At 42.9% G+C, this 27,264-nt stretch overlaps 1 protein-coding gene across 1 annotated transcript in view; it reads right to left on the reverse strand.

Moving 5' to 3' along the window:
- HMGCLL1 (3-hydroxy-3-methylglutaryl-CoA lyase like 1) overlaps positions 1 to 27,264 on the reverse strand; it is a 938,297-nt gene that overhangs the window by 531,522 nt on the left and 379,511 nt on the right. The window contains exon 5 of the mRNA XM_085609190.1: positions 10,976 to 11,124. Coding sequence (XP_085465316.1) covers positions 10,976 to 11,124 — 149 coding nt within the window. The remainder of the gene's footprint in view (positions 1 to 10,975; positions 11,125 to 27,264) is intronic.

Genomic DNA, 27,264 nt, shown 5'->3' on the forward strand with positions numbered 1-27,264 from the left:
ACCTGAATTGTCATCCCTTCCGGATGCCCTTTGGGCTACTGGTCCCAATGATGTGGGCCTCTTGGAGATACCGCCATACGTGGTGACTTTAAAGGCTAATGTCAGACTGCCACGTATTCCCCAGTACAAAATCTCTAATGAAGGCCAGAAAGCATTGTTAGACATTGTCAGCGACTTGATTAATAAGGGTGTGATTGAAGAGACAAGAGGCAACATTTGCAATAGTCCGATTTTACCTGTCTTAAAACGAACGGACCCTTCACAGCCACCTGTTTACAGATTTGTGATTGATCTTAGAGAGGTTAATAAGATTGTTGTGCCACAGTTTCCGGTTGTCCCTGATATAACTGCCTTGTTAACGATGATTCCAGCTTCTGCTGCATGGTTCTCAGTGATAGATTTAAAGAATGCTTTCTTTAGCATCCCAATTGCAGAAGAGAGCAGAGACATTTTTGGTTTTAGTCTGGGAGGCCGAAGCTTCCGCTTCAAACGCGCTCCCCAGGGCTACTGCGAGAGTCCATCCATATACAGTCAAGCTTTGAAAGCGCAGCTTGATGCACTTGTTTTACCTAGTGGCGCTATCCTGATTCAGTACGTGGATGATTTACTAATCGCCGCGGATACTGAGAAGATCTGTAAAGAAGCCACATTGTCATTGTTGCGCCATTTATCCGCTTACCATCACAAAGTGTCTCTCTCTAAGCTGCAATATTGTCGACAAGAAGTGACCTACTTAGGTCATCTCTTATCGAAGGAGGGAAGGAGACTGACCCCAGAAAGAATTCAAGCCATCGCACAGTTGAGTGTGCCAAGAACACAGAGAGAAGTGCGTGCTTTCTTGGGCATTACTTCATACTGTATGCATTGGATCCCAAGTTTTTCTTTGTTGGCAAAACCTTTATTAGCATTAACATGCAAAGACACACCGAATCCTATCCCATGGTCTGAAGAGTGCCAGAAAAGTTTTGTGGAATTGCGCAATGCGTTGTGTTCAGCACCTGTGTTGGGCACTCCTGACTATAGCAAGCCTTTTACATTGTATGTTCACGAGAAAGATGGATGTGCGTTGTCAGTGTTAACACAGCCTTTTGGCGACAGACCGCGCCCATGCGCATATTTTTCATCCACCTTGGACCCTGTAGCGAGGGCATTGCCAAGCTGTCTGAGAGCGACAGCTGCTGCAGCAATGTCTATCCGACAATCTGCTGGTCTGGTAATGGACAACACATTGATCGTTATGGTTCCACATGCTGTAGACACATTATTAAATAGGACCAAGACACAACACTTGACTAGTGCGCGATTATCAGGGTATGAACTCACACTGTTAGCGAATCATATACACATAAAAAGATGCAATACGCTGAATCCAGCCACGTTATTGCCGATTCCAGCAGACTCAGATGAGATTGAGCAGCATGACTGCCTGTTCAGAACGGAAGAAGAAACGAAAGGGAGAGTGGATCTGAAAGATACTCCCCTGACTGAGTGTGATGGTACTTTATGGGTGGATGGTTCATGCTTCAAACTCCCTAATGGTGACACGACTGCTGCATATGCTATCACGACTTTATACACGGTCGTGGAAACTGCACGAGTGCCACATAATTCGGCCCAAGCAGCAGAATTAATTGCCCTCACGAGAGCATGCGTGTTGTCTGAAGGAATGAGAGTGAATATATACACAGATAGCCAGTACGCCTTTGGCGTGGCTCATAATTTCGGGCGACTGTGGAAAGAGCGTGGGTTCCTGACGTCACATGGAGCTAAAATCCAGAATGGCAAGTTGGTGAATGATCTCCTTGAGTCACTGACCCTACCGTTGCAAGTTGCGATCATGAAATGCAGTGCGCACAGGAAAGTCACAGATGATGTTGGACGTGGGAATGCGTTTGCTGATGAGACCGCGAAAGAGACAGCACAGAATGTGAAGACTAGAATGTACGTTGCAGGCCCCGCAAGATGGGTTAATGATGTGGGAATGTGCGAGAACACAATAGAGAGTGTGAAGTCGCTTCAGGCTGAAGCTACAGAAGAAGAGTTAAGCAAGTGGAGAGAGTATGGGTAAGTTGGATGAGAATGGTTGTTGGATTGATCTGACAGAACATAAGCGATGGTTGTTGCCTGATGCATATGTGCTTCCAGTGGTTACTATGGCACATGGAATGGCACATATCAGTACGAAAGGTATCTGTAAGTTGTTGGCTCCAGTATGGCAGAATGCTGGGATTCCCAAGTGTGCAGATAATGTGGTCAAGAATTGTATGGTATGCTTGAAGTACAACCCTGGTAGGGGAACCCCAACTCCAGCCGGTCACTTTGCACCCCCATCATGTCCATTCGAAGTTTTGCAGCTGGACTTTATTCACATGGACAGATGCAACAACCTAAAATATGTACTGGTGGTTGTTTGTGCTTTCTCCAAATGGGTAGAGGCTTATCCTCTGAAAGATAACACTGCCCTATCCACAGCCAAAGCCCTTGTGAAGGAATTTTTCCCCAGGTTTGGAATGCCGAGAATGGTATGGTGTGATAATGGAAGTGAGTTTGTGGGTAAAGTGATGAAGAATGTATGTGAAGGTTTAGGCATAAGGCAGAAATTCCACGCTGCAAATCACCCCCAATCAGCTGGACTAGTTGAACGCTACAATGGAGCCTTAAAGCTCAAGCTGGCCAAAATCCAGGCGAGCACCGGTCTTAAATGGCCTGACGCTCTGCCTTTAGCACTCCTGTCCACCAGAATGACGATACACTCACGAGTGGGACTTAGTCCTTATGAAGTAGTCTTTGGCCGCCCGGCCAACGTATGGGGTGTGCCAAGGCCTACGAAGTTCAGTGAAATAGAGCATCCAGTACTGCTCGATTACCTGTATGATTTGACTGTTAAACTGCGTGTTTTGCACCAACAGGTACATGATACTCTTCCCCAAGCTTCTGAACCTCCTGGACACCCTATCAACCCTGGCTCGTGGGTCCTGGTCCGGAATTTCCAGCGTAAGGGCAACGACGAACCTCGCTGGATCGGCCCTCATCTTGTGCTTCTGTCAACGAGATCAGCGGTGCGAGTAAAAGGGAGGAAGCACTGGATTCATGGTGCCCACTGCAAAATAGTCCCTTTGCCTCTGCCATATGACCAGCGGGTCAAAGAGGGTATCGCCGACACTGAGACAGACACTGTGCTTCGTTTTGTACCATTCAGTGACGCACGCCTAAAAGACACAGCTTCAGTCCACGAGAGTGACAATATTCTGCAGGAAGCTGTGCCGCCATCGAATCGACTGGACACCACTGAGCCTGAACTTTTGTTTCAAGACCAAACGGCACCTGGCCGTCTCCGTTATAATTTGAGACCAAGGCCCATGGACAAATAAAGATTTTCCTTACTCTTTCCTTTTTGACATTTTTTGCTCTCCCATCTGAAGGACTTTCTTGATTTTTGTTTTTCGAACCACCATCCGGGTTCTGCCGCAGGGTCGCGGTGCCAAGACTTTGGGGTACAGGCCGAAGACGTTAGGTCAACGGTTCTGGTTGGTCTAGGGCGTTTCCCTGGACTGACAGGCGTACTCCTTAGCAGAAGAAACTCATCCGCCGCGAGCGGCCCGAGTAGAGGATGGAGTTGTTTAAGATGGAGAGACCGATTGAGGAAATGAACTTTCAAACAAGGATGTGTAGAATTGTAAAAAGTAAATGTTTTGTCTTTTTGTGCCTTTTTGCACTGTGTAGTATAATGATGTTTATTGTAGGATGTGTGTTTTTCTCTGCTCAAAAGCCCATTGCACCCACTGAACAGCCTATACCCCTTTCTACTGCCTCCTCTCACTCTTTTCACCCTTTGCCTGAACACGAACAGACCAGACGATCAGAGTTCGTAAATAACTCGTTCATCCAGCTCTTGCACCAGCACCAACTAGTAGTGAACACGACCAATTGCTGGGTGTGTGGGTTAATGCCACATACCATTAACAAGGGTATTCCCTACCTGGTGCTGCCATATAGTTACAATGGATCGTCATGGGCATTCCAGACCATGTTTCTCTATGCTCTAGATACGTACTCCCCTCGCCAACCGCGTTCCATCAGACCTGGTACAAATAATAAAGCCTTAGTGAGAGGAATTGCCGATATGAGTAGGGATATTGATGCATACTCATCCATTCCCAAAGAAGAGCTGAGACCTTATGTAGGATGGAACGCGACGGGGTATAGTATTAGTCTGGGTGAAAGACAGCGAAAAATCTCATCTCCAATCTGGGTCGTACCCCACATGGGTCGGTTCTGCTTACAGGGTAATGGTCAGAATCCTAGAGCTCAACTGGGAAGAAGTGACTGTACTGAAACGTACACTTTTCCGTCACAGTTTTCCCCTGCGTTTTTGACTGCCAAGGGTACATATTTCGTCTGTAATGATCGAGCATATACATGGTTGCCCCCTGATTTCTCGGGCACATGTTATATTGCGAATCTGCTACCGCCTACATTCACTGCTGCCTCCGACTATCACAAGACCAGAGTTGTGAGAGGCGTGATTAGTAAGGAGGACACTGCCGGTCAGGAAGCAGGAGATTTCTTCTTGGGTTTCCTGCCGTTTTGGGGACCTATGGTCAATAGTAGGAACCTGAGACAGCTGACTCGTGTGGTTGAATCCACTGTCAATGTAACGACTGGTGCCCTTAGTAATCTGACAGCTGAGCTCCAAGCGGATCGCCTTATGACTTTGCAGAACCGTATGGTCCTAGACGTTATTCTTGCAGACCGCGGTGGGGTATGCAGGGTTATCCAATCCAGTTGCTGCATTTTCATACCAGATAATGCTCCAACAGTGTATCAAGCCATCTCCAAACTCCATAAAATATCTGAATCCATACACGTGGATAAGGGAGATTGGTCACTGGTGGGGTGGTTCTGGGAATTGATATCTGCCTGGGGTTGGAAAGTTCTAATGGTCATTGGAATGATCTTAGCCATTCTTTTCCTGTTCTGTCTATGCATACAGTGTGCTCCTGCGATATGTGGCCTCTGTGCTACCTTATGTGTAAGGAAACCTGTATCGAGGGACGAGCTAAGTAATAGGATGATGCTACAGCAACATCTCCATGACTTTGTGAACATTGACCTAGACTCGGATTAAGATGAGTATAGTGATTGCCTATGTAAGGGCAAAAGGAGGGTCTGTCGTACTTTAATATTCGGGACCGCGTAGGGAACAGGGCCCTACCTTTGTCTATCTTGGTATTAGCGAACCGCAAATGGTAAATGCGGCACGTACGAGTGCTTTATATATCGTTCTAGCTATGAATGCACTGCGTACACGTTATTTTGCTTCGCTACGCGGGTTCCATTTTGGAAGCAGTGGCCATCTTGTCATTGCCCTCACATAGGCTATAATGGAGCAAATACGGGCCTCACAGTACATGGGCTTCCTCTCTGACTTCTCTGTGACCTGGGCAGCTGGCTCTGCTGCCCCGGGTCAAACTGGTCTCACGAGCTCCCCTTCCTCTCTCCACCTGTGATTCGTATCAGGGCTTGGCCCGTCATAAAACCCTTTTCATCCTACACAAGCCCCTGGCTAATCTCTTTCGCACCTGGCTGTTCCTGCTTTATGACTTGCTTCCCAAAACAGGAGATGCTCATGTTTATTGGGGGGATCTGTAAATCTAATGTGGGATCTGAACCTTGTTGTGTAAATCATCGTGGGCTGGCCGAACTGGAATGTGGGATGGTCATCATGACTCTGCCTTTTCTTTGTAACATATCCTTGTATATTGCCGTTTCATAAAACTCAGGAATGTATGCTTGGGGCCAGAAAAGGCCTATTTAAGATGTAGCCTGTTCCTATGATTTTCAGCAGTCTCCTGAGAACATACACGCTGTTGTACTTCTAGGATACCTGTCATTGGTCTGCAGCCAATAAACGAATCTTTGACTTCACCCAGAAGACTCTGTGTTTCTGTAGGTCCGGAACAGGGTGAAACCCAGAAGTCATAGGGTGTGTGCCCCTGCACCGCTGGGACTAAAATACCCAGTACTTCAATATACTGGGGACATATATTGAGCCAGTTTGCATTGTGTTTGTACCACACAGCGTGACACATTTGTGATGCTAACCTTAAGGGAGATTTATAAAGCCATTTAAGGCCACTTTGCATGGAGCTGAGTTGCTCCATAAATCTGGAGTAAAGCAACGCAGCACAAATCACTGTATTTCCTTACTGTTCACAAGGGAGTCATTCCATGGGAATTGCATGGGTGTTCTTCTCATGCTACTCTTTGCCAGAACTGGTAAACCTGGGAATGTGCCAAAAAGATAAACCTTCCCAGGAGAGGCATTTCTAGGAGAAATATCTTTATTCCTCCTCGTTACTTCTTCTTTCTATGTGTGCTGCACTCTGCAGCACAAATAGAAAGAGAAATATGCCTTTCAGGATTGTTTTTGTGCAGGAAGGTTCCCAAAGGTTTCCTTTTTGCACAATGCCAATCCTGCATGCAGCGCGGGTGCCCTTGCACCATGGTGCAAGGGTGCCTATGCTAGGCTGTCAAAAGGGAGCTATCACAGAGGAAAATGCGAGAGTGTACTGTATTGCCTAAATTACGATGCATTCATGCCCTTACCCTGTCACACAGTGCAGTGCAGCAAGGTGATGTACTGCATGACTAGTTCATAAATATCCTCCTAGGTTTTTGTTTTGGTGAACATTATTCATACAGAGTGTGGTACCCTAACAGTTTAGGGAAGTCCCGTCACTATGTTCTGGCATCTTTCAATACTGCCATCAACCGCAGCTACTGATTTAAGGCTGCTGGGCAGTCCTGCGGCTAAAATTGTAGCTGAAAATAAGCCACAGGTGTTCATGAGTCCTCATGCATCTGAGTGTGCACTGGGATAGCACAGCCCTCTCTCTGGATGCAAAACAATGCAAACATCCTACTGTAATCAGACATTCCTTTTGCCAGGGCACAACAGAGACTTTCTCTTACTGTATCAGGCATTCACAGATCAGGCAAATCTTTATGTGTCAGCCTCAATAAAGGCTTAGCCACTAAGGCAAAGTTCAGTATACACGGTCTCTAGTGTTCAACCATTTTCAAAATCATCCTGAATTTTCTCTGTGATCTGGGAGGGTTCATATGGAGGATGGCCTATACTATCACTTTTGACACCTTTCTCATTCCTTTCTCAATGATATCTCACAAGTATTGGACTTCTTTTTGACAGTATTGCAGTTTACCAGGAGACATTTTGGGGCCTATTTACAAGCTGGTTTGCATTGCTTTTGCACAATGCAATGTGTGCAAGAGGCATGCAAACCTTAAGTCAGATTGACGTATCCAAACAAGGCCACTTTGCATGGCCCTGAGTAGCTCCATAAATCTGGAGTAATGCAACGCAAATCGCTGCGATTTCCCAAAGACCCCGTACAATTGGGTATTTACCACTAGGTTTCTGCAAACCCATGATCGGTGAGTTGGAAGGGTTTCCAATAATTTCTTTTAGAACCCCTTTCCTCAACATGTCTTGAAATACTGTTGTTATTCCTTCAACTGTCTCTGAGGTCAAATTATATGGTGGTGTTTTCGGATACATAGCATTAGGTTGCACTATAAGTTAGACTGGTTCTACACCTTTTATTAATCCTATGTCCTTTCCTGTAAAATCCCAAACTTCTTGGTTCATGGGTTCTTTTAAATCAGGAGGTAAATCATTGGCTATCCTCACTGGCTAAAAGGAATAGAATCACAAACAATGAATTGATGTTTTTTCTCAAATTAACCTATTTTTACAGGGACCTTTTCTGAAACAATTAAAATCACAGTTTACCTTCATCTGGGCTAATTACGGCTGTCACTGAGGCAATGGTATATTGCCATTGATTTAGAGAAGTACAGGACCTGGTCATTACATAAATTATTGTAGCAATCACTAATCTATTTCCAGTCAATAATGAGAGTTTAGTAAGAGTTAAAGAGTTTTATTAATCCAAATCTTTAGTAAGTCATCTTTATTAAAATCACAAATTGAATTAATCAATCTTAGTCATTAGAATCTTATTAGAAATCAATAATCAATCATGTTTCATAAAGGAAATATTCTCTATTCTAGAATGTGGGAGAGAAAAGGTGTGGGTCAGAACCCATAAAGAGTTCTAGTTCGAGAGAGAGTGAGAATATAAGCATAAAGCTTGGCTTTAAATGTCAGCATAATATATCAATAATCAATCAAATAGAACTACCCATAAAGAGAGATTTAAGAAACTCACTAGAGTCTCAAAGCAGCATGGATTAAGGATAGATGTGGATGTAGTGGCAAGAAAGTGTCCCAGCCTACTCCAGAAACAACAGCCACTACTATTGACATCACTGTCTTAAGCTTTTGCAACATGTTGCTTCTTCTATCTTCAGTCATCCATGCTCTCATGGGAACAGGATCACTCCTCGTCTTCTCACAGGTATACAATAGTCCAGAGACAGCAATGTTGTGTGAAACATTTCTTATCAAATACAATGTTAACTCTCTTAGAATTTCACATCATTCAGTTCCTTTAGAAATGCTGCACCTTCATATGAACACTTCGTTATTAACTCACTAGGAGCCAAAAGTGTCAATATTAGGAATAGCGTTTACCTAATTGCGATTTTCTGCAAATCGCAATTCGAAAAAATTGCATTCCCATATGAAACTCATAGAGTTTCATTTAGCAATTCGTAGTGTGTCGGAAATCGACCTACCTCATGAATATTAATGAGGTAGGCCACATTTTGCCACCCATTAGGAATCAATGTCATTACAAGGATGGTGACCTGCTAAGGTCAGCAGACCACCAGGTCTGTAATTGCTTTTAAATAAAGCAGTCTTTTTTTCTGTAACCCATGTTTCTTAAAAGAAAATGGGATACATTTATAAAAGAAGAGTTTATTTTCTTTTCTTTTTTAATTTGTTTGTTTGTTTGAGATGACACAGCGGTCCTGTAAACCACTGCTTTCTCTTTCAATTTTTTTTTACATTCACAAATGGAAAGGGATGCACTGGAATTCAGTTACAAAACATTAATACATACCGTTCCCATTCAGTATTTGGAAGTGACACCCCTTTCAAATACCGAATCTGTATTTGGTTGTAAACCAAAATTGTGATTCCGTACCTCTGAATTGTGGTTTGGGTTTGATACATAGCAAAATGCTTTTTTGCGCTTGTGTATGGGCTGATTCTGGGAATTTGCCCATTTGCGAAAGGAAAAAATCTTGATACATGTGGTCCTAAATGACAAATCTCATTATGTAAGTAGAAACATTTTGCACAATTAGATGAAAACGTTTATGCAACTATTAATCATGATGAAACCAGGAAGGTCATGAAATATAATATTTTATGAATGGTAAGCATTTTTGGGTCATGTCACCTTGTCAGGCAATGTTACTTCAGCCATTTGAGGCCTAGTACGAGTAAATAGTATTGTCAACTACAATGTTTGCATTAAACACATTTTTATTTTCCATCAAAGCCTACAGGTTAATTCTGCACATTTATAATACACTGTAATATTATTTTCTCAATATTATTAAACGGTTCCCCACTGCTTTCAGATAAATCATATGCGTGTACTGGGGAACATTCCGGTGGTTTTACCAATGCACGCCCTGGGCCTAACTTTCAAAGCTATTTCACAGTCACAAAGCCACAAAGTTTACAATCGCAAAAGGCTTTTTACACTGTACAAAAGCCCAATTACAGGTCAGCCTTTGGAACCCATTTAGAATCACAAGTAGGAAGGGAAATGAAAGTGGTTGTAGCTGTCCTAATTACAAGTCTGAAAAGTATGCATCAATGGGTTTTGACTGAAATTGTGGTCGCAAATCATCGATCAGTAATTGACCCCACCCCCGAGTTGGAGGGGTAACTGATTCATGTCTTTGTGGAACAGCTTCCCCTTTCAGAAATGTGTCGGACAGTATTGGAGAGCAGCAATGGTCCAGAGAACTGCTATTGCTAACCCCAATGTCTTCACAAATAGAAAGACGTTTTTTAAAAACCGATTGCCCCTTTAATGGAAGCAGGCTGCGTTTTTTTATTAAAGAGAAAAATGTGACCTGTTTAGGAATTCAAATGCTGGGGCATGTGTTTGATGTCCCTTTCAATTTTATAACCCTGCCTTCACAACTATTCAAAGGAGGCCGCAAATTGAGATTGGCATAATTAATGTTCATTAGGCATGGCAGTTTTTGTGGTTCTCTGCAAATGGACCACATGCAAAGCGACCTATTAGTACACAGGTACCATCACTAATTGGACACTCATTTGTAAAACCAGTCATGTAAATTGCGCATTCCAGTTTGAGATTACATAATCGTCGTATATTAGGTAATTAGTCCCTTAACTTTTCCATTTAGTGCTGGACTGCTGTTCTCATGATCAGATAATGGTTCCGCATTGTTCACTCTTGAGAGACATCAATAACAACAAACTACTTAAATGTGAGCGTGCTGGATTCAGCCCAATGAACTGTGAGATGCAACGAAGAACAAGGGGGAAAATGGGCCTGTCGGCTATATTATTGTTCTACAATTGTTGTCATCACTCCTATCAGCTGCACGGTGCAGTTCATGAAATCTCTTTGAATTCTTCTGTTAGTATTCATTGTTTACTAATGAGTCGTGAGTGTTGATCATCCAGCTTTAGCTAATCACTATTTCATCTGACCTGTTTATTAAATCAACCTCCCAGCGTTTCACATGAAATGAACATATTTATATATATTCAACTAAAATGTAGCCATGATATTTTCGTATACATGCAATTAAACATATAGCTCCATTTGATACTAAATAGAACTTGCAGTCTTCATCTTACACTTTCTTTGACATCGCATATTAACTCTGGCAAAGATGACTTTGCCCAGATGCACCTACGGGTGTGGTTGTATCAGTTTAGCAATTTATGATAATGGTATTTGCAAACATCTGTATAAAATTCTATACATACCCTCGCACAGGAATGTTCATATCTCTTGCTGACTTTGTAACCTCTTCAAATTTGCTTAAGCTTTCTTCTATGGAACAGTTAATATTCATTTTACTGAAGGATTCAGATGCTGCACCAAACACTGCCACCTCCTTTGCACCAGCTGCTATCTGAAAAAAATAATCCCATACAATAACAGTCATTAATTCTGTTAAATATTTATGAAATAGGCATCTTTCTATCAACTGTGCAAATATTTAAATTCATATATCAATTTGTGAACAAGGTGGTATAGAGTATCATACAAATACCTCTGGAAAGACCAGTCAGCAAAGATGATACCTAAAGTTAGACATTGACAACTAAATTGAACAAATATCTTACAGAATGGGAGTGGTATCAATCCTGAGTACCAGGCAGAGCTGCCACTTTTACATTTACTGCTTTTTTATTTTGAAAAAAAGACCAAACAAATGAGATTAACAGGGGGTTGGCCCTCCCTGTTGTTTTTAATGCGTTTTCCCCTGAGGAGCAGATAGTGACCCCCACGAGAAACACACACACACACACACACATATATATGTATATATATATATATATATATATATATATATATATATATATATATGTATATATATATATATATATATATATTCACTGAAAAAACCATAGGTTTCACACATGTTATAGTTAGCGGAAATTTTACTGATAAAAAACCAATGAAATTCCCCCGTTATAGTTACTGCAGGCAACTATAACTCACGCGACCGCAATCCTCTGCTGATGCTAATACTGTATTTAGACACTTATTTGCCCATGTCTTCTTCCATACATTTTTAGCTATACATATATTACAATTTTTTTTTTTTCATAAAGACACATATGTCATCAGCAGAAGATTGCGGTCGCGTGAGTTATAGTTGCCTGCAGTAACTATAACGGGGGAATTTCATTGGTTTTTTATCAGTAAAATTTCCGCTAACTATAACATGTGTGAAACCTATGGTTTTTTCAGTGAATTTGCAAGGTTTTTTAAATGCTAATTCCTAACTATAACGTGTGTGAAACCTATGGTTTTTTCAGTGAATTTGTACGGTTTTTTAAATGCTAAGTTACTTTACGCCATTCGTGGCGTGCGCGCCCACTTAACGCAGTTCGTTTCGTGCACGGTTTTTATCAACTATAATAAGCCCTGTACATTTGGTGGCCTTCGGCCACCAAAAGCACAGGGGATGGGGTCAATGTGGATAGTGTTTTTTTTATTTCGATTTTATAATTTAATTATATTTTAATGCAAATTTTTTTTATGTCATTTTTTGTAAGCCTTTTTTTAATAATTTATGTACTATATCCTGCATTATGGAAAGGTTTTTTTTTATGCATTTTTTTCCGTGCGCGTACGGTAAGCTGACGCTACGCGCTTGTAGAATACGCGTACGGTAAGCTGACGCTACGCGCTCTGGACGTAATTAGTGCAGCGCGCCTACGTGATACGTGCGTGCCGTACGCGTATACCCGGAAGCAACGTCGCGGTTACGCAGGGGCGTGTAATGCGCATGCGCGATACGTGATACGTGCGTGCCGTACGCGTACACCCGGAAGCAACGTCGCGGTTACGCAGGGGCGTGTAATGCGCATGCGCGAAAGTGACGTAAGCGCTGCGTAAGCGCACCGTAAGCATCACGTGCGCGCACGGTAGGTCATGTGACTTACAAAGAACACTTTTTATTGGTTGAAATTACTTTCACTTCCAGAAACTTCCCACACCACACCCATTCCCCTCATTACTGCTTGAAAGAACACTTTTCATTGGTTGAAACTACTTTCAGTTCCAGATTCTTCCCACACCACACCCATTCCCCTCATTTCTGCTTGTGATTCTCTAGGAGCAGGAGCTGGATTGACATTGGGATACAATGGCAGAACAGCAGGGCTCTTCTGAGAGTGAGGCCAGCAGCACCACCATGATCCAGAGAAGGAGGAAACAAAAGACTTCTTTTGTATGGGAGTATTTCACTTTTCCAGAGGGGGAGAAAAAGGTGAATGCTCAATTGGTCACTTGCATACTTTGTGATCGTGTTTTATCAAGAGGAAATCCAAGGAAGAAATATTCCTTTGGAAATCACTCTATGACGAGACACCTTCAGGACAAACACCCAAGGACCTTTGCTCGACATACTGGAGAAAACTCTTCAGTAAGTCACCAGAGCCCAGCCTCAGATGCTCAGCCGAGTACATCATCGGCAGCTCAGCTGAGCCCTTCCTCTGTTGTTGGAGCATCACCTTCTTCTTTTCCTTTGGACATCAACCCTCGATTTGCGAGTGTTGAAATGAGGTGTACAAAATGTGGTGGTCTTATTGTTTTTGGGGAGGTCAGTCTTCCCCTTATTAACAATAAGATAGACCAGCATGTTTGTAGACGCTCATAATACTCCCATTCTTTCTTTCCTCCATCCCTGTATGAACCCAACGGCTCTTATAAGAGCCAACCTTACCTCACAATTTTTTTTATTTTTTTTTAAGCTTTCCTTTTTGCAAATTTTTTTTTGCCGTGCGCGCACGGTACGCGTAATTCCACGAATTTCGCGGAATTCCGCAGGTCACCGTGCGCGTACGCTACGCGCATACGGCGATTTTTCGAAAAAAAAAATAATATATTTTTGCCCTTGAGGGTCCTTCTGGGACCCCCTGACCAAGGCTAGGGGGTCAGGAACTGTCGAGCCTGCCCCCTTTTCACATTATCCACCTTTTTTATTCACCCCCCTGACAGTTCGAGAGAGAAAATGGCGGCCGCCGCTTCCTGGTTTCGACCGATTCGAATGTTTACTATGATCTAACAGCCAATCAGAATCGCGCTCGCGCACGGCACCGTACGCGTACCGTAAGCTTACCGTAAGCGCACGGTAAGCGCACCGTAAGCTGCCACAGATATATATATTGATTTAAAGGCTATTTTCTCAGGATCTACTGAACAGATTTACACCAAACCTACAAAAGGCACTTCCTTGACCTGAGGACTACCTCTCTGCCAAATTTCTAGTAATTCTGTTCAGCCGTTCGGGCTGTAGCCCTGTCTAAAGGTCCTATGGAAAAATGCATGGGAAAAACGCGTTTTGGGACCCCCCTTTTATCTCAGCCCCCGCTTGACGAATCCCCCCGAGACTTTCAGGGTAGGAGCGGAGCGGAGCGCCCCACCTATTTTGAGAAATTCGCGAGGATTCGTCGACCGGTGCCAAAGTTATTCAAAATAGAATGTTGAGGTTTTCCTATGGAAAAGGGGTCCTAACTATAACTACCTACTGGCGACCGCCAGTAGGTAATACATATATATATATATCTTGCCACAAACGTCCTGCCACGGAAGGAGCACTTTCACAGCCGGTGCTCGCGTCGAGATCAGGACAGCGATCTCGTAGTCAATATCAGTCTCAAAAGTGAAAGAATGACGCGGCACTCCTCTCGGCAAAAAGATGTTATTTTAATTCCAAATCGTAATCCTCCCTACGCGTTTCGAACCGTAGTTCCTGGTCACGGTAGATTATTATTATTATAATCTACCGTGACCAGGAACTACGGTTCGAAACGCGTAGGGAGGATTACGATTTGGAATTAAAATAACATCTTTTTGCCGAGAGGAGTGCCGCGTCATTCTTTCACTTTTGACACTGATATATATATATATTATCTACTGGCGGTCGCCAGTAGATAGTTATAGTTAGGACCTATTTTCCATAGGAAATCCGCAACATTCTATTCCCAATAATTCTGGTGCTGGTTGATGAATCCTCGTGAAATTTTCCAAACTCTTGGCCAACTCCACTCCGCTCGTACCCTGAAAGTTTCGTGGTGATTCGTAAAGCAGGGGCCGAGAAAAAAGGGGGTCCCAAAACGCGTTTTCCCCATGCAATTTTCCATAGGATCTGTTGTCGCAGCTACAGCCCGAACCGCTGAACGGAATGACACCATATTTGGCAAAGAGGTAGTCCTCAGTTCAGACTCGTGCCTTTTGCATAAATGGTGTGAATCTGTTCAGTAGTTCCTGAGAAAATTAGGGTAAAAAAGTTAGTGATATCTATGGCCGGGGAGGATCCGCGGACCCAACCCGCACCGTAAGCTCACCCTCACCGAACCGAGCGCGCACCCTCCCGATCACGCGCTGAATGCTAATTGGCTGTCGAGTGTCTGTCTACATTCGCAACCAGGAACTGTTGGTGGCCATTTTCTGCCTCGGTAGAAGCGAGGCTAAAGAAGCAAGGGGAATAAGTGTGTAAAACATATAAAGGGTGAAGAGTGGAAATACTCTGACCCTCTAGAGGTGCTTAGGGGGTTCCAGAAGGACCCCCTGGGGCCCCCTTTTAAAAAAAACGGCGAAATGCGCGCATGGTGCGTGCATCCTATCGCGTTTGGTGCACGGATCCTCTCGCGTTGGGTGCGCGGATCCAAGGAAAAAAAAATTGAAAAAAGACAAGAAATCATTGGTTGTATGACAACTTTCTACACTGAAAGGTAGGGTGTATATTTCTGTTTTTAAAAGGCATGATTCTTATTGGTTAACAAAAACCGATTGTAAGGAACATTATATATGATAAGCTGATAAGTTGAAAAGTCAAGCACACTTGCTGTCTTGTTTAGCAACATTGTGTGCTGAACTTGTGACCTGTGTGCTCAGTGCAGTGTTCCATGACCTGTTTCTATGGTAACAGACAGAAGGCAGATTGGGGGAAGGGTTGAAATGTATTTCATTTGGAAAGGGTTGAAATATTTAACCAATAGAAATGTGTGTTTGCTTTTTAATTTATGTGTGAAGGATTGTGATTTGATGTTTACATGTATATGTGTGGAAAATGAAAGGGAAACTTTGCCATTGTTTGTTTTTGTTTTTGCTGAGAGGTGCACAGTGCAGAGATTCTGTAAAAGAAAATCTGGTGTGTGATTGATATCTGGTGTGTGACTGATATACTTCTTAATCTACAAAACAACTTGAAAGGTGAGTTATTTAATTGTGAGGGGATGTATGTACACTATTTTGATTTTAATCAGACTAATGTATTTCTCCTGCTAAAGTGTAGGGAGTACTTTTTTTCTCTACAATCTTATTGACAGTGTGTGTGCATGTAGAAACCATTATGTGATAAGCATTTGTGTTTTTCATGTGTTTGCAGACAGATAACTGTGCTGTTTTTATATTTTGGTAGAATTAGAAACTATTAATGCTGATTCTGGTTATCGCACTGAATGTGTGCTGTGTCTACACTTGTGGAAATGTGTATGTATATGTAACATACTGACGCTCATTCTTTAACTATGAGTGGAGTTGAGGTGGGTTGATTTGTAGACTGTGGCAAGATGGCCACCCCCGTTTTTGATAAGTGGCTGATACCAATCAGTAAGACGAACGTACACATGAGGTACGCAACGAGGCGGTGCTGTAAGTTTTGGCTGAGTTGCTGCCCTTGTGTGGATATAGGTAATAGGTTTACAGTTTCCTGCAATATTCTTACATGAAACAAGCTTACTAGTTTATGTTTTCTTGACGATATAAGCACTGTTAAGATGGCCGCCGTTTTTCCATAGTGTGTGTAGTGGATACCGGCGTTGACACAATCTCGCGACGCGCGAGTATGATTGCTTGTAAGAGGACGTGGCGAGACGGTAACTCGATGCTGGGTTGAGTTACCGCCCGTGTGTGAAGGTATACGGTATACGGTAAGCGTGCAGCCTTGTGAGGTAGTATGAGGTGATTTATGATGACGGAGCTGGTAAATCTGTTCGTCTACAACTGCCCGCTGCTGTAGTATCTGGGGCGGTTTCTATAGGATTTAAATATGCCGGTGCTTGGCATAGTTAGAATAACACCGTTGGGTTATCTAGTGACCGCAGTAAATAGAGCAAAAGCGATGACATCATGGAAACTGGGTACCTGGTTGGCGATTATCTATCAACCTCTGTTATTCTTTCACAGATGCAGGCACTAGCAAGGAGTGTGCTTTTTTGGACAGGGACGCGATAACAGACATTTTACACATCTCTGTGACTGGTTGGGAGCTGGTATGTGGGCCCATGGCTCCCACTAGGTAAATACCTTATGTTACAATCATGGAAATTTCCATGAATGTTTGTAAATATACCATAGAGGATATAATTATGGACACCCGCTGATCTAACCAAATTTTTGTTGTTTTTTTGTGTATGTCAGTCCTTTTTTATTGTTTTGTGTCCAGGGAGGTGATTCTTGACCTCAATAGCCCTGATGAATTTGCCACAAGTAAACTGGCAATGAAACTCGTTGGCCGTCATTAATAAGGTATACAACATGCTGTGTTTTTAATTGTGGGATAGACTCCTAATTGAAATAAATAAGAGAATAATTGTGAGTCTAACCCCTTTTTCGTCTTTGTTTGTACGTGTTATGATTTTGAGACACCTTAGTCTCTGTTTGCACGGTGCACATTTATTTGTTGTGTTCGTTTTTCTCTTTGTACTGGACACATCACTTTTTTCTCATGAGAAAGTCATCAATGATGAAACAAACGTGGGCAAGCTGGTGAGAACCTGCCAGTAGCTCCTCTGGTGGTACGCACGTGAGATACTTTCTCTTCCTTTACACATATTTTTTGTCATCTAGGTCTTAAAGAAGGAGGGTGTGTGTGGAGTGAGATAAGCTGTTAAATTACTTTGAGGACTGACTATTCACTTTCTTGACTCTATCTTTTCTGTCGTTTTGAAGTTTTAAGTATTGGTGGCACACTGGATGGGGTTATACCATATGATTAGATAGGTGATGGAGGTTTTTGATAAATGTGTCTTCCCTCCTCCCAGTCCAGATTACACAAAATAATATGTGCTACATGGTGCCAGTTCTTGTTTGTTTAAAGAGAATTAGAAACCAGACATTGTTTATGAATTTGTGAAATGAGTTATGTTTCTATACTAAAATGTGGTACTCCTTCTAGATGAAGAAATGTGTTTTGGTATAGTGCAAGGGATAGTGTTGTTTGTCTAGAATCACACAGTGAGTATGTGTGCATCTGGGAACCACTGTGAGAGAAGCATTTGGTAACATCATGTATTTGCTGACAGATAACTGTTTTAAAACCTGTCTTGTTGTCAAGTTTTAGTAGCATTGGAAGGCAGTTTTTGCTTATGCTTTGATTAAATGAGTCAGGCTTTGACACAAAAGTGCAGTCCTGAAATAAGTAGATTGTGTGCAGTTCCCTTACCACTTCCACTGTAGTGAAAGAGTTTTGGTAAACTCCTAGGGATAGTGGTGCTTGTCTAGAATCACACTGTGAGTCTGTGTGCATTTGGGAACCACTGTGAGAGAAGCATTTGGTAACATCGTGTATTTTCTGACAGATAACGTTTTTAAAACCTGTCATGTTGTCAAGTTTTAGTAGCATTAGAAGCCTGTCTTTGCTTATGCGTTGATTAAATGAGTTAGGCTTGGACACAAAAGTGCAGTCCTGAAATATGTAGATTGTGTGCAGTTCCCTTACCACTTCCACAGTAGTGAATGATTTTTGGTAAACTCCTAGGTATAGTGGGTGTTGTCTAGAATCACACTGTGAGTCTGTGTGCATTTGGGAACCACTGTGAGAGAATCATTTGGTAACATTGTGTATTTGGTGACAGATAACTGTTTTAAAACCTGTCATGTTGTCAAGTTTTAGTAGCTTGAGAAGCCAGTCGTTGCTTATGCGTTGATTAAATGAGTCATGCTTTGACACTAATGTGCTGTACTTAAATATGTAGATTGTGTGCAGTACCCTTACCTCTTCTAGACTAGTGAATGAGTTTTGGTAAACTCCTAGGATAGTGTTGCTTGTCTAAAATCACACTGTGAGTCTGCGTGCATTTGGGTAAGGATTGTGATAGAAGTATTTGGTAACATCGTGTATTTGCTGACAGATAACTGTTTTAAAACCGGTCATGTTGTCAAGTTTTAGTAGCTTTAGAAGCTATTCTTTGCTTATGGATTGATAAAATGAGTCAGGGTTTGACACTAAAGTGCAGTACCATGTACTATTCTCTTCACTGTGCCAGAACTGAAAATTTAAAAGTTTTACCTAGGCACTGTCCTAGCAGTAGTCTGATGATTTAGTCAGTTTCCAAGTACTCATGTTGTGAACCATACATTACCACATAGACTGCTTCAAATGTCTATGCAGTATGCATGCAGTCTTCTAACATACTATACACTTGTCTTTCACACCTTCAATTCCCTAGTCAGTATCCATACAGTCCAGCAAACATCCTGTCACTCCCTTTGCACTCCTCTAATGACCCATTCAGTACCAAGTACTAATCCATTCACTGTGTCAAAAGCCAACCACTTATAAATTCACCCAGGCACTCTCCTTGCTGTACTGTAATCATTCCGTCAGTTCCCAAGTACTCATGCAGTGAGCCAGGCCTTAGCACATAGACTGATTCAAATGCCTATTCACTATGCATGCAGGCCTCTAACCACCTACACAGTTGTCTTTCACACCTTCAATTCCCCAGTCAGTATTCATACACTTCTAGCAAACACCCTGTTACTCACCCAGTGTGTCTCCTTATAGTACTGTAATCATTCAGTCAGTTAGCATGTAGTATTTTTGTGAGGTAGGCATTAGGGCATGAACTGCTTCAAAGTAGTATGCACTATGCATGTAGTGTTTTAACCATCATCAGACTTGTGGTTCAGGGCTATAGTTTCTTAGTCAGTTTTTATATAAAATGTGTTTGTACAGTAATGGAATAGTATAAATTTGAAAATTATTAATATACATTTATTTGTGATTCTTTTTTACAGATACTGTTTTTCAACGTAAAAATAGAGAAATCATGCCAGAAAAAAAAAGAAAAAGAAACTCAGGAAGGTGCAGGAGCAGGAGTGTTTCTCATCCATTTGCACTCTTCTCGTGCAAGATTGTTTGGATGAATGGTCCTTAGGTGTTTCATCATACTTGCCGTGCGGTACGAGCATTTCTTGTTAGGATCCCCTCGCAACAGAACTCTTTTGCAAATCTTGCACGTGACCAAGGTGGCATTGATCTTTGTTTGCCGACGGGAAAAGTCAAAAATTTCCACACCACTGAAGAAAAACGTTGTGGGCGTGGTGCCTCCTCCAAAGATTCATCCTTAGATTCGGTGAATATTTTAAAGCGACAACATTTACAGTTTTTGTAAGTTAAACTTATAACATTTTGTTAGCCGTAAGCATTTTATATATCTGTTATTTGTATCTTGTGGTATTTTGCTGAGAATAGCATGTTGTTTTTTTTTAACAATCTTTCTGATTGTTTTTTTTTTGCCCGCTGTTAAGTGATGAGTACGATTGAAATCACTATTTTTAGTGAAATTCAATATATTCTGAGAACAGCAAAAAAGGCAAACAAATTACTTTGTGGAAATTATGCTGTGTTGTAAAAAATGAATTATTACATGTTACAATTTTTTTTTCCTTTTCTTTCACAGATCCAAATTTTAAAATAAGCAATTTATATGAATTTAGATTGCAATGAAAGTCTGAAAAAAATGTGTACCATTTTTTATTCCTATTACTGTGAAGGTAAGTTTAATATGAAGAATGAGGAGGTCTGCAAGAAGCTACAAAGTTGAAACACGATTCTAAAAACACTCTGTTTATACCTATGTAGTTTTGAAATCTGACCATAATCAGATATCATGTGACCTGCAAAAAAAGAGATTTGAGGGGTTCATAATATTTCCCATTGTAGCTATTGAAGGACCACAATCATTTCAATCATTCTTCTTTGAACATCTTTGCAGACAAAACTCTGTGCTTACCTTCTATCATTCGCAAGGAATTTTTAAACCAGAAATATGTCACTTTTTGTAACATAGTTATTGCGCAAGACACTCTTTCATATTTACAAAGAGAGGAAAAGGCACTCTGTGTACCTTTTCTTCTCCATGTAAATTCAACCTCATCATACACACCACTTTGCCTTGAAAGGGCGTTCTATAAGTGTTGTTGTGCATGATTGCACTGAATACTCATAGAACACATGTCTAGATTTATCAGAAATCAGAAATCTCGATATCTGTGTGAATGCTGCACCATTCTAAAATTGGTGTAGGAAAGCACAACAAGGAGAATTGTTTTTATTTCTCCACATTTTTATATCTTCAATGCATCCTTCAATGCTCAGCATACATTGAAAGAGAAAAATGCCTTTACTGATTGTTTTTGTGCAGGAAGGTGTGTCTTCCTGCACAAAAACAAACAGCACATGACACAGATACCCTTGCACTATGGTGCAAGGGTGCCTGTGTCACCACATGGCTGCAGTTTAAGCAGCCGTGCAGAGAGAAGCATAGATTTGCAACATATTTATGTACATATGTTGCATCCCTGTGCTTCGGAAGTACTACAGCACACTGCAGTTAAAGAGGTTACTGTGTGATGCTGCAGCACTTCCTCATAGTTCTGCACTTATACATTCACCATACGCTACTAATGCATTCATTCAGTCAATTACATACTACACATCAGTGATGTCATCAGTGATGTCATTTGAGATATCATCAGTGAAGTCATCAGTGATGTCACTGACCATGTCATGAGTGATGTAATATGTGACATCATCAGCAGTTCATTGCGGGGGTGCGAGTTATAGTTAGCTGAACTAACTATAACAGGGGAATTTCTAGGGTTTTGTACGAGGGAAATGTCCAGCTAACTATAACGCCCCTGAAACCTATGTTTCTTTTAGTGAATTTCTAAGGTTTTTTAAATGCCAATTCCTAACTATAATGCCCCTGAAACCTTTGGTTTTTTCAGTGAATATATATATATATTCACTGAAAAAACCATAGGTTTCAGGGGCGTTATAGTTAGCTGGACTTTTCACTCGTACAAAACCATTGAAATTCTCCCGTTATACTTAGTTCAGCAAACTGTAACTCGGGCGCGCGCAATGCACTGCTGATGACATCACATATTACATCACTCATGACATAGTCAGTGACATCACTCATGACATCACTCATGACATCTCAAATGACATCACTCATGACATCACTGATGACATCATCCAGTGCATGTGTGTTTTTCTGAAAATTACAGATGTTTTATATATGTATATTTCTAGGTCGATGGAAGAATAAATGGGTATATAAGTGTCTGAATGGAAGATTTGTTTTTGAAAAATTGATTGTATAACTGACTGATTAAGTGTATCTTAGTAAATACATGGCTTAGTGAGTAATGTTTAAATATGTAAATATCTGTATCAGTCTTTCACTTTGTGTATAAGTGGCTGCATGGATTGGTGAGTAGCTACATGAGTGTCTATATAGGTTATTAGTTGGTTTTTTGAGTATTAGTATGAGTGTCTGAGTGTCAGTATAGTTCGGTGGGGGGTATTACGTGGTGCATAGGTGCATGAATGAGTGACTCACTGTTTGTATGTGTTGAAGACAGCATGTGTGCAGGACTGTATGGGTGGATGAGTGTGTGCATGGGTGTGTTAGTGAGTGAATGACTGTCTCAATAGTGTCTTTATGAGTAACTACATATGTTTTAAACTAGTATATGTGACTATTGGTGTATATAAGTGAGTATATGTGAGAGTGAGAGATTGGAAGAGTTCCTGTATGAATAAGTATGTGTTTCTATAAGTGATTGTTTAAAAGACAAAGTATGTGTAAGTTTCTGTAGAAGTAAGTGTGGTGGTGTGTGTATAACTGTATATGCAAGTAAATGGATGTTTGATTCTTTATTAGCATGAGTGACTATGTGTGTGAGTAACTCTATGGATGAGTGGCGTTGTGTAACAGGATGTATAGGTGTATGAGTACATATGATGTGTGAGTACATGTATGAGTGACTGTATAGGACTGTTGGTGAATGAGTGGATGTGTATGTGGATCTTAGAATTACTGAATAGGTTGCTGTAACTGGTATTGGTATGTCCATTGTTTTGAAAATGTTAGTTTCTATTTTGGAATGTGTGTATCAAAGGTTATAGTAGGGGGAGAGGAGGTCTGCCAATTTATCACAAGGATGATGTCAGCAGTGATATCATCAGTGATGTCATATGAGATGTCATCAGTGATGTCATGAGTGATGTCACTGACCATGTCATGAGTGATGTAATATGTGACGTCATCAGCAGTGCATTGCAGGCGCGCAAGTTATAGTTAGCTGAACTAACTATAACGGGGAAATTGCAATGGTTTTGTGCGAGTGAAAAGTCCAGCTAACTATAACGCCCATGAAACCTATGTTTTTTTCAGTGAATTTTTAAGGTTTTTTAAATGCTAAACACCTACATACACTAGGGAACACTATGCGTTGGGGTCCCCCTGTGATTAGCATGACCTCCTCTGTAAGCCCCTAGTATATAATAGGGCAGGGGATTAAAACTACCTTTTAAAACACGCCACAGGGCGTGTTTGCACACGTCACCTCAGGCCCCGTCCCCTCCCTTCCCCACTGTGTAAACACGCCCTGTGGCCATTTTAAGTTGGGAGATTAAGTCCCCTTGAATCCTGATGGTCCCTAGGGTCCAACTAGACCACTAGGTACCTCCAGTAAGCGCCACAGAGTTGCGTTGCAGAGAGATGTAAAAAGGGGCACGGCCTAGACCACCTCTCTGCAACGCAGCGCAGTGGCGCTTACTGGAAGCACCTGGTGGGCTAGTTGGCCCCCAGGGTCCCTCAGGATTGAAGGGGAATTATTTCCCCAACTTCAAATGCGCCATAGGGCGTGTTTGCACACGTCACCTCAGGCCCCGTCCCCTCCATTCCCCACTGTGTAAACACACCCTGTGGCCATTTTAAGTTGGGAGATTAAGTCCCCTTGAATCCTGAGGGTCCCTAGGGGCAAAATAGCCCACTAGGTACGTCCAGTGAGCGCCATTGCAGAGATGTGTAAAAAGGGGCACGGCCTAGACCACCTCTCTGCAACGCAGAGCAGTGGCGCTTACTGGAAGCACCTGGTGGGCTAGTTGGCCCCCAGGGTCCCTCAGGATTGAAAGGGAATTATTTCCCCAACTTAAAACGCGCCACAGGGCGTGTTTGCACACGTCACCTCAGGCCCCGTCCCCTCCCTTCACCACTGTGTAAACGCGCCCTGTGGCCGTTCTAAGTCGAGAAATTAAGTCCCCTTGAATCCTAAGGGTCCCTAGGGTCAAACTAGCCCTCTAGGTACCTCCAGTAAGCACCACAGAGCTGCGTTGCATAGAGCTGTAAAAAGGGACGTGGCCTCAGAACACCTGTCTGCAACGCAGCTTACTGGGGTATACTGGAGATACCTGTTGGGCTAGTTGGCCCCCAGGGACCCTCAGTATTGAAGGAGAATTAATTCCCCAACTTACAACTGGCCAGGGGGCGCGTTCGCAGAGTGCTGCAAGGAGGGGGCATGGCCTCCGGCGTGATGCCGGTCTTTTATTTATTTTATTTTTTTAAGAATGAGGGCTGTGAGGCCCCCTTCTTTTTCTAATTTATTGGCCCTGAGGACCCCATCCCCCAGGGCCTGCACCCTATTTTTTTTGTTAAAAAAAATATTTTGGAAGGTGGCCGCCTGGCCCCCCTCCCTAGGCCTTAATCGGCCCTGGGGACCCAACCCCGGGTCATGGCCTGTTTTTAAAACAAACCTTTAGGAGGGGGGCTGCGTTGCCCCCCTCCTCAGGCCACTTAATGCTCCAGGGACCCCATCCCCCAGGGCCGGCCTTTGTTTTTTATTTTTATTTTTAAAAATATATTTATAGAAACACCTAGGACATGCTGGACAAACCGTATGTACCTATCACCATGACGATTTGCGTGATATTAATTAAAAGGCGACTATGCATACAATGAATCCACGTGGAATGTATTTACACCGCTAGCGAAGCTCTGATGTGTCTGACGCCCTACCGTGCCTAATCCCGGCACCCCCGCCGGTGGGTACTCTTCAAGTAGACACCCTTGTCTTTTATTCATACAAACCTGGGGCAGCTATTGACGGGCATATTTATTACACACGCACACCAAGCCATTCAAAGGGGATTCGACAAAAATTCGACCAAACTATGCAAGAAACCCCCCTCATGGTTAATAAAACACACATCCAACGCCGGATGTGTAATACTTTTTATTTTACTCTCTGGAAAGGAGACAAACCTCACTTGAGAGTCACAGCGTGCTTATGGCTGAGCCCAATGCTGTGTTACACCCACCAGTGCCCGCCGAGTGCCACACACCTCTGTGTTGTATTCCACCAGCTAGTGCGTATGCTATGACACTCTCTAGCCCATGTGCACTGTAACACCACCCCGTGAATATGTCATGCCACTCTTGCCTCCGCACAGGTTATATTGCCCCATCAACCGTCCTTCCTCGATGCCTATGTTATAACGAACAGCGCCATGCCACACATATTACAATCTGGGATCCATATCTTTGTCACAGTGCATCTGCAACATTACACTCCCCAGCACATATTTTATCATACAACTTTAGAGACCAGTTAGGTTACACAACACTGCCCTGTGCATATTACACTCCAAGGTGCATATCGCATAGCACGCGCTAGGGCCTGTGCTATCTTGCGCTCTCCAATGAATCTGTCATTGCGCACAATGTATTGCATATTATATTTCACGCCCCAGTTCATCTTATATCACACTTTTTGGTGCATAGTTTATGCCATATACTATATCTAGTTTTCATTTTCAATCGTGCTCTCAGGGCTATGTTCTATATAACACTGCGTCCTCCTACCCTTTTCACGGGCATTGCATTTTGCGATGGGGGTGGAAGGTCAGGGGGTGTTTCTGCCAAGTGAACCCAGACTCACAGTCACAAACGTCCTCTTCTTCTTGAATAAAAGTGAGATTATGCTGCATACTTGTTCATATTTTAAGTAGTTTGCACAGACACACATTTTAAAAACAACAAAGTTTCTAATACCCACCTTCTCTGAACAGTCAGCTTGCTGTTCCATCCACCTCCTCCCTATCCTCTGTTGCCTGAATCCATGGACTAGCCTCCTCCCTCCTGCCATGCAGGGTCTGATGTGCTGCCACTGCCCTCCATTTAGCATGATGTACCAGTCCACTCCTCCTGCTCTCCATTGCCCAATTCTATGGCCCATCATTGAACTCCTGCTTAGCCTCTGTGCTTAGCTTGCTGCCCCTATTCTCCTTCCCCCTGCCCTCCGATGTCTTTGTGCATGCCCCTGCTCATCCTTTTTGCCCACGATTTTCCATGGACCTGCCACTCCTATCTACTCTGAGTGTTCTGTTGAGCTGCACTCCCCTCCCACCTGCCTAGCATTGTCAGATGACTGTAACCTGTCCCTGTCACCTCCACCCTGCCTGTCCACATGCCATGCCCCTAGCCCATTCCTCCTGTCCTCCATGGTCCATTTTACTGCCACACCCTTCTGCCCTCCCTGGTCTGTTGTGCTGCAACTGCTCCTCCTGCCTGCCCCGCGCGGTCTGTTGTGAGGCCCCTTCCCCTGAACTCTCTTGTCTGTGCCCAGGTCCTGACCCTCCCTTCTATCCTCCATGGTCCTTTGTGCATGCCCCTGCACCCTCCTTCTTGCCCATCATAGCCATTGTGCTTCCACTCACCCTCCTGCTTGCCATGCATGGTCTTCTGTGCTGCCATGGCCCCTCCCACCTTCCCTGTGTGGTCAGCTAGCTTCCCCTGACCCCCTCCCACCTTCCCTCCATGGTCTGTGTGTATGCCATCATAGTCTCACTGTTGCTCTCAATGGTGTGTCTTGTTTCTAGTGCCCATCCTGCCTGACCTCCATGGTCATCTTGCTGCTCCTGTACTGCCCCCTTGCCCCCAGCCCTCTGTTTCCATGTGCAGACCCCTATTCCCTCCCTCCTGGCTTGTCTGTTCCATTGTAATGCCCCTGATCCGTCCCTCCTGCCCTTTATGGTCTGTTATGCTGCAGCGTTCTCTCCTGTCTGTCCATTATGGTCAGCTAGCTACCATTGCCTCTTTCCCCTCTGTTCTCTGTTGTCCATGTGCATGGTCCTGTCACCTCCCTATTGCTTTCTATGGATTGTTGTGCTGCACTCCCATCCTGCATGCCCTGTGTGGTGTATTGTGCTGCTGCAAACCCTGATGCCTGCCCTGTAGGGTCAGTTTGGTGCACCTCTCTATGTCCCTGCTGTCCTCTGTTATCCGAGTCCATGTCCCTACCCCAATTCCTCCTGCCTACCATGATCCAATGTACCATACTTGCGAACATTTTGAACTTGGTAAGAGGGAGATTTTGAAAAAAACTGGGGTATTGATTTTCCCCTTTGAGTTACATTGAAAAAGAAGAGATTGTAGACAGGAGACAGATTAAATAA

The sequence above is a fragment of the Triturus cristatus genome, chromosome 6 (genome assembly GCF_964204655.1).
Source record: "Triturus cristatus chromosome 6, aTriCri1.1, whole genome shotgun sequence".
NCBI lineage: Eukaryota > Metazoa > Chordata > Amphibia > Caudata > Salamandridae > Triturus > Triturus cristatus.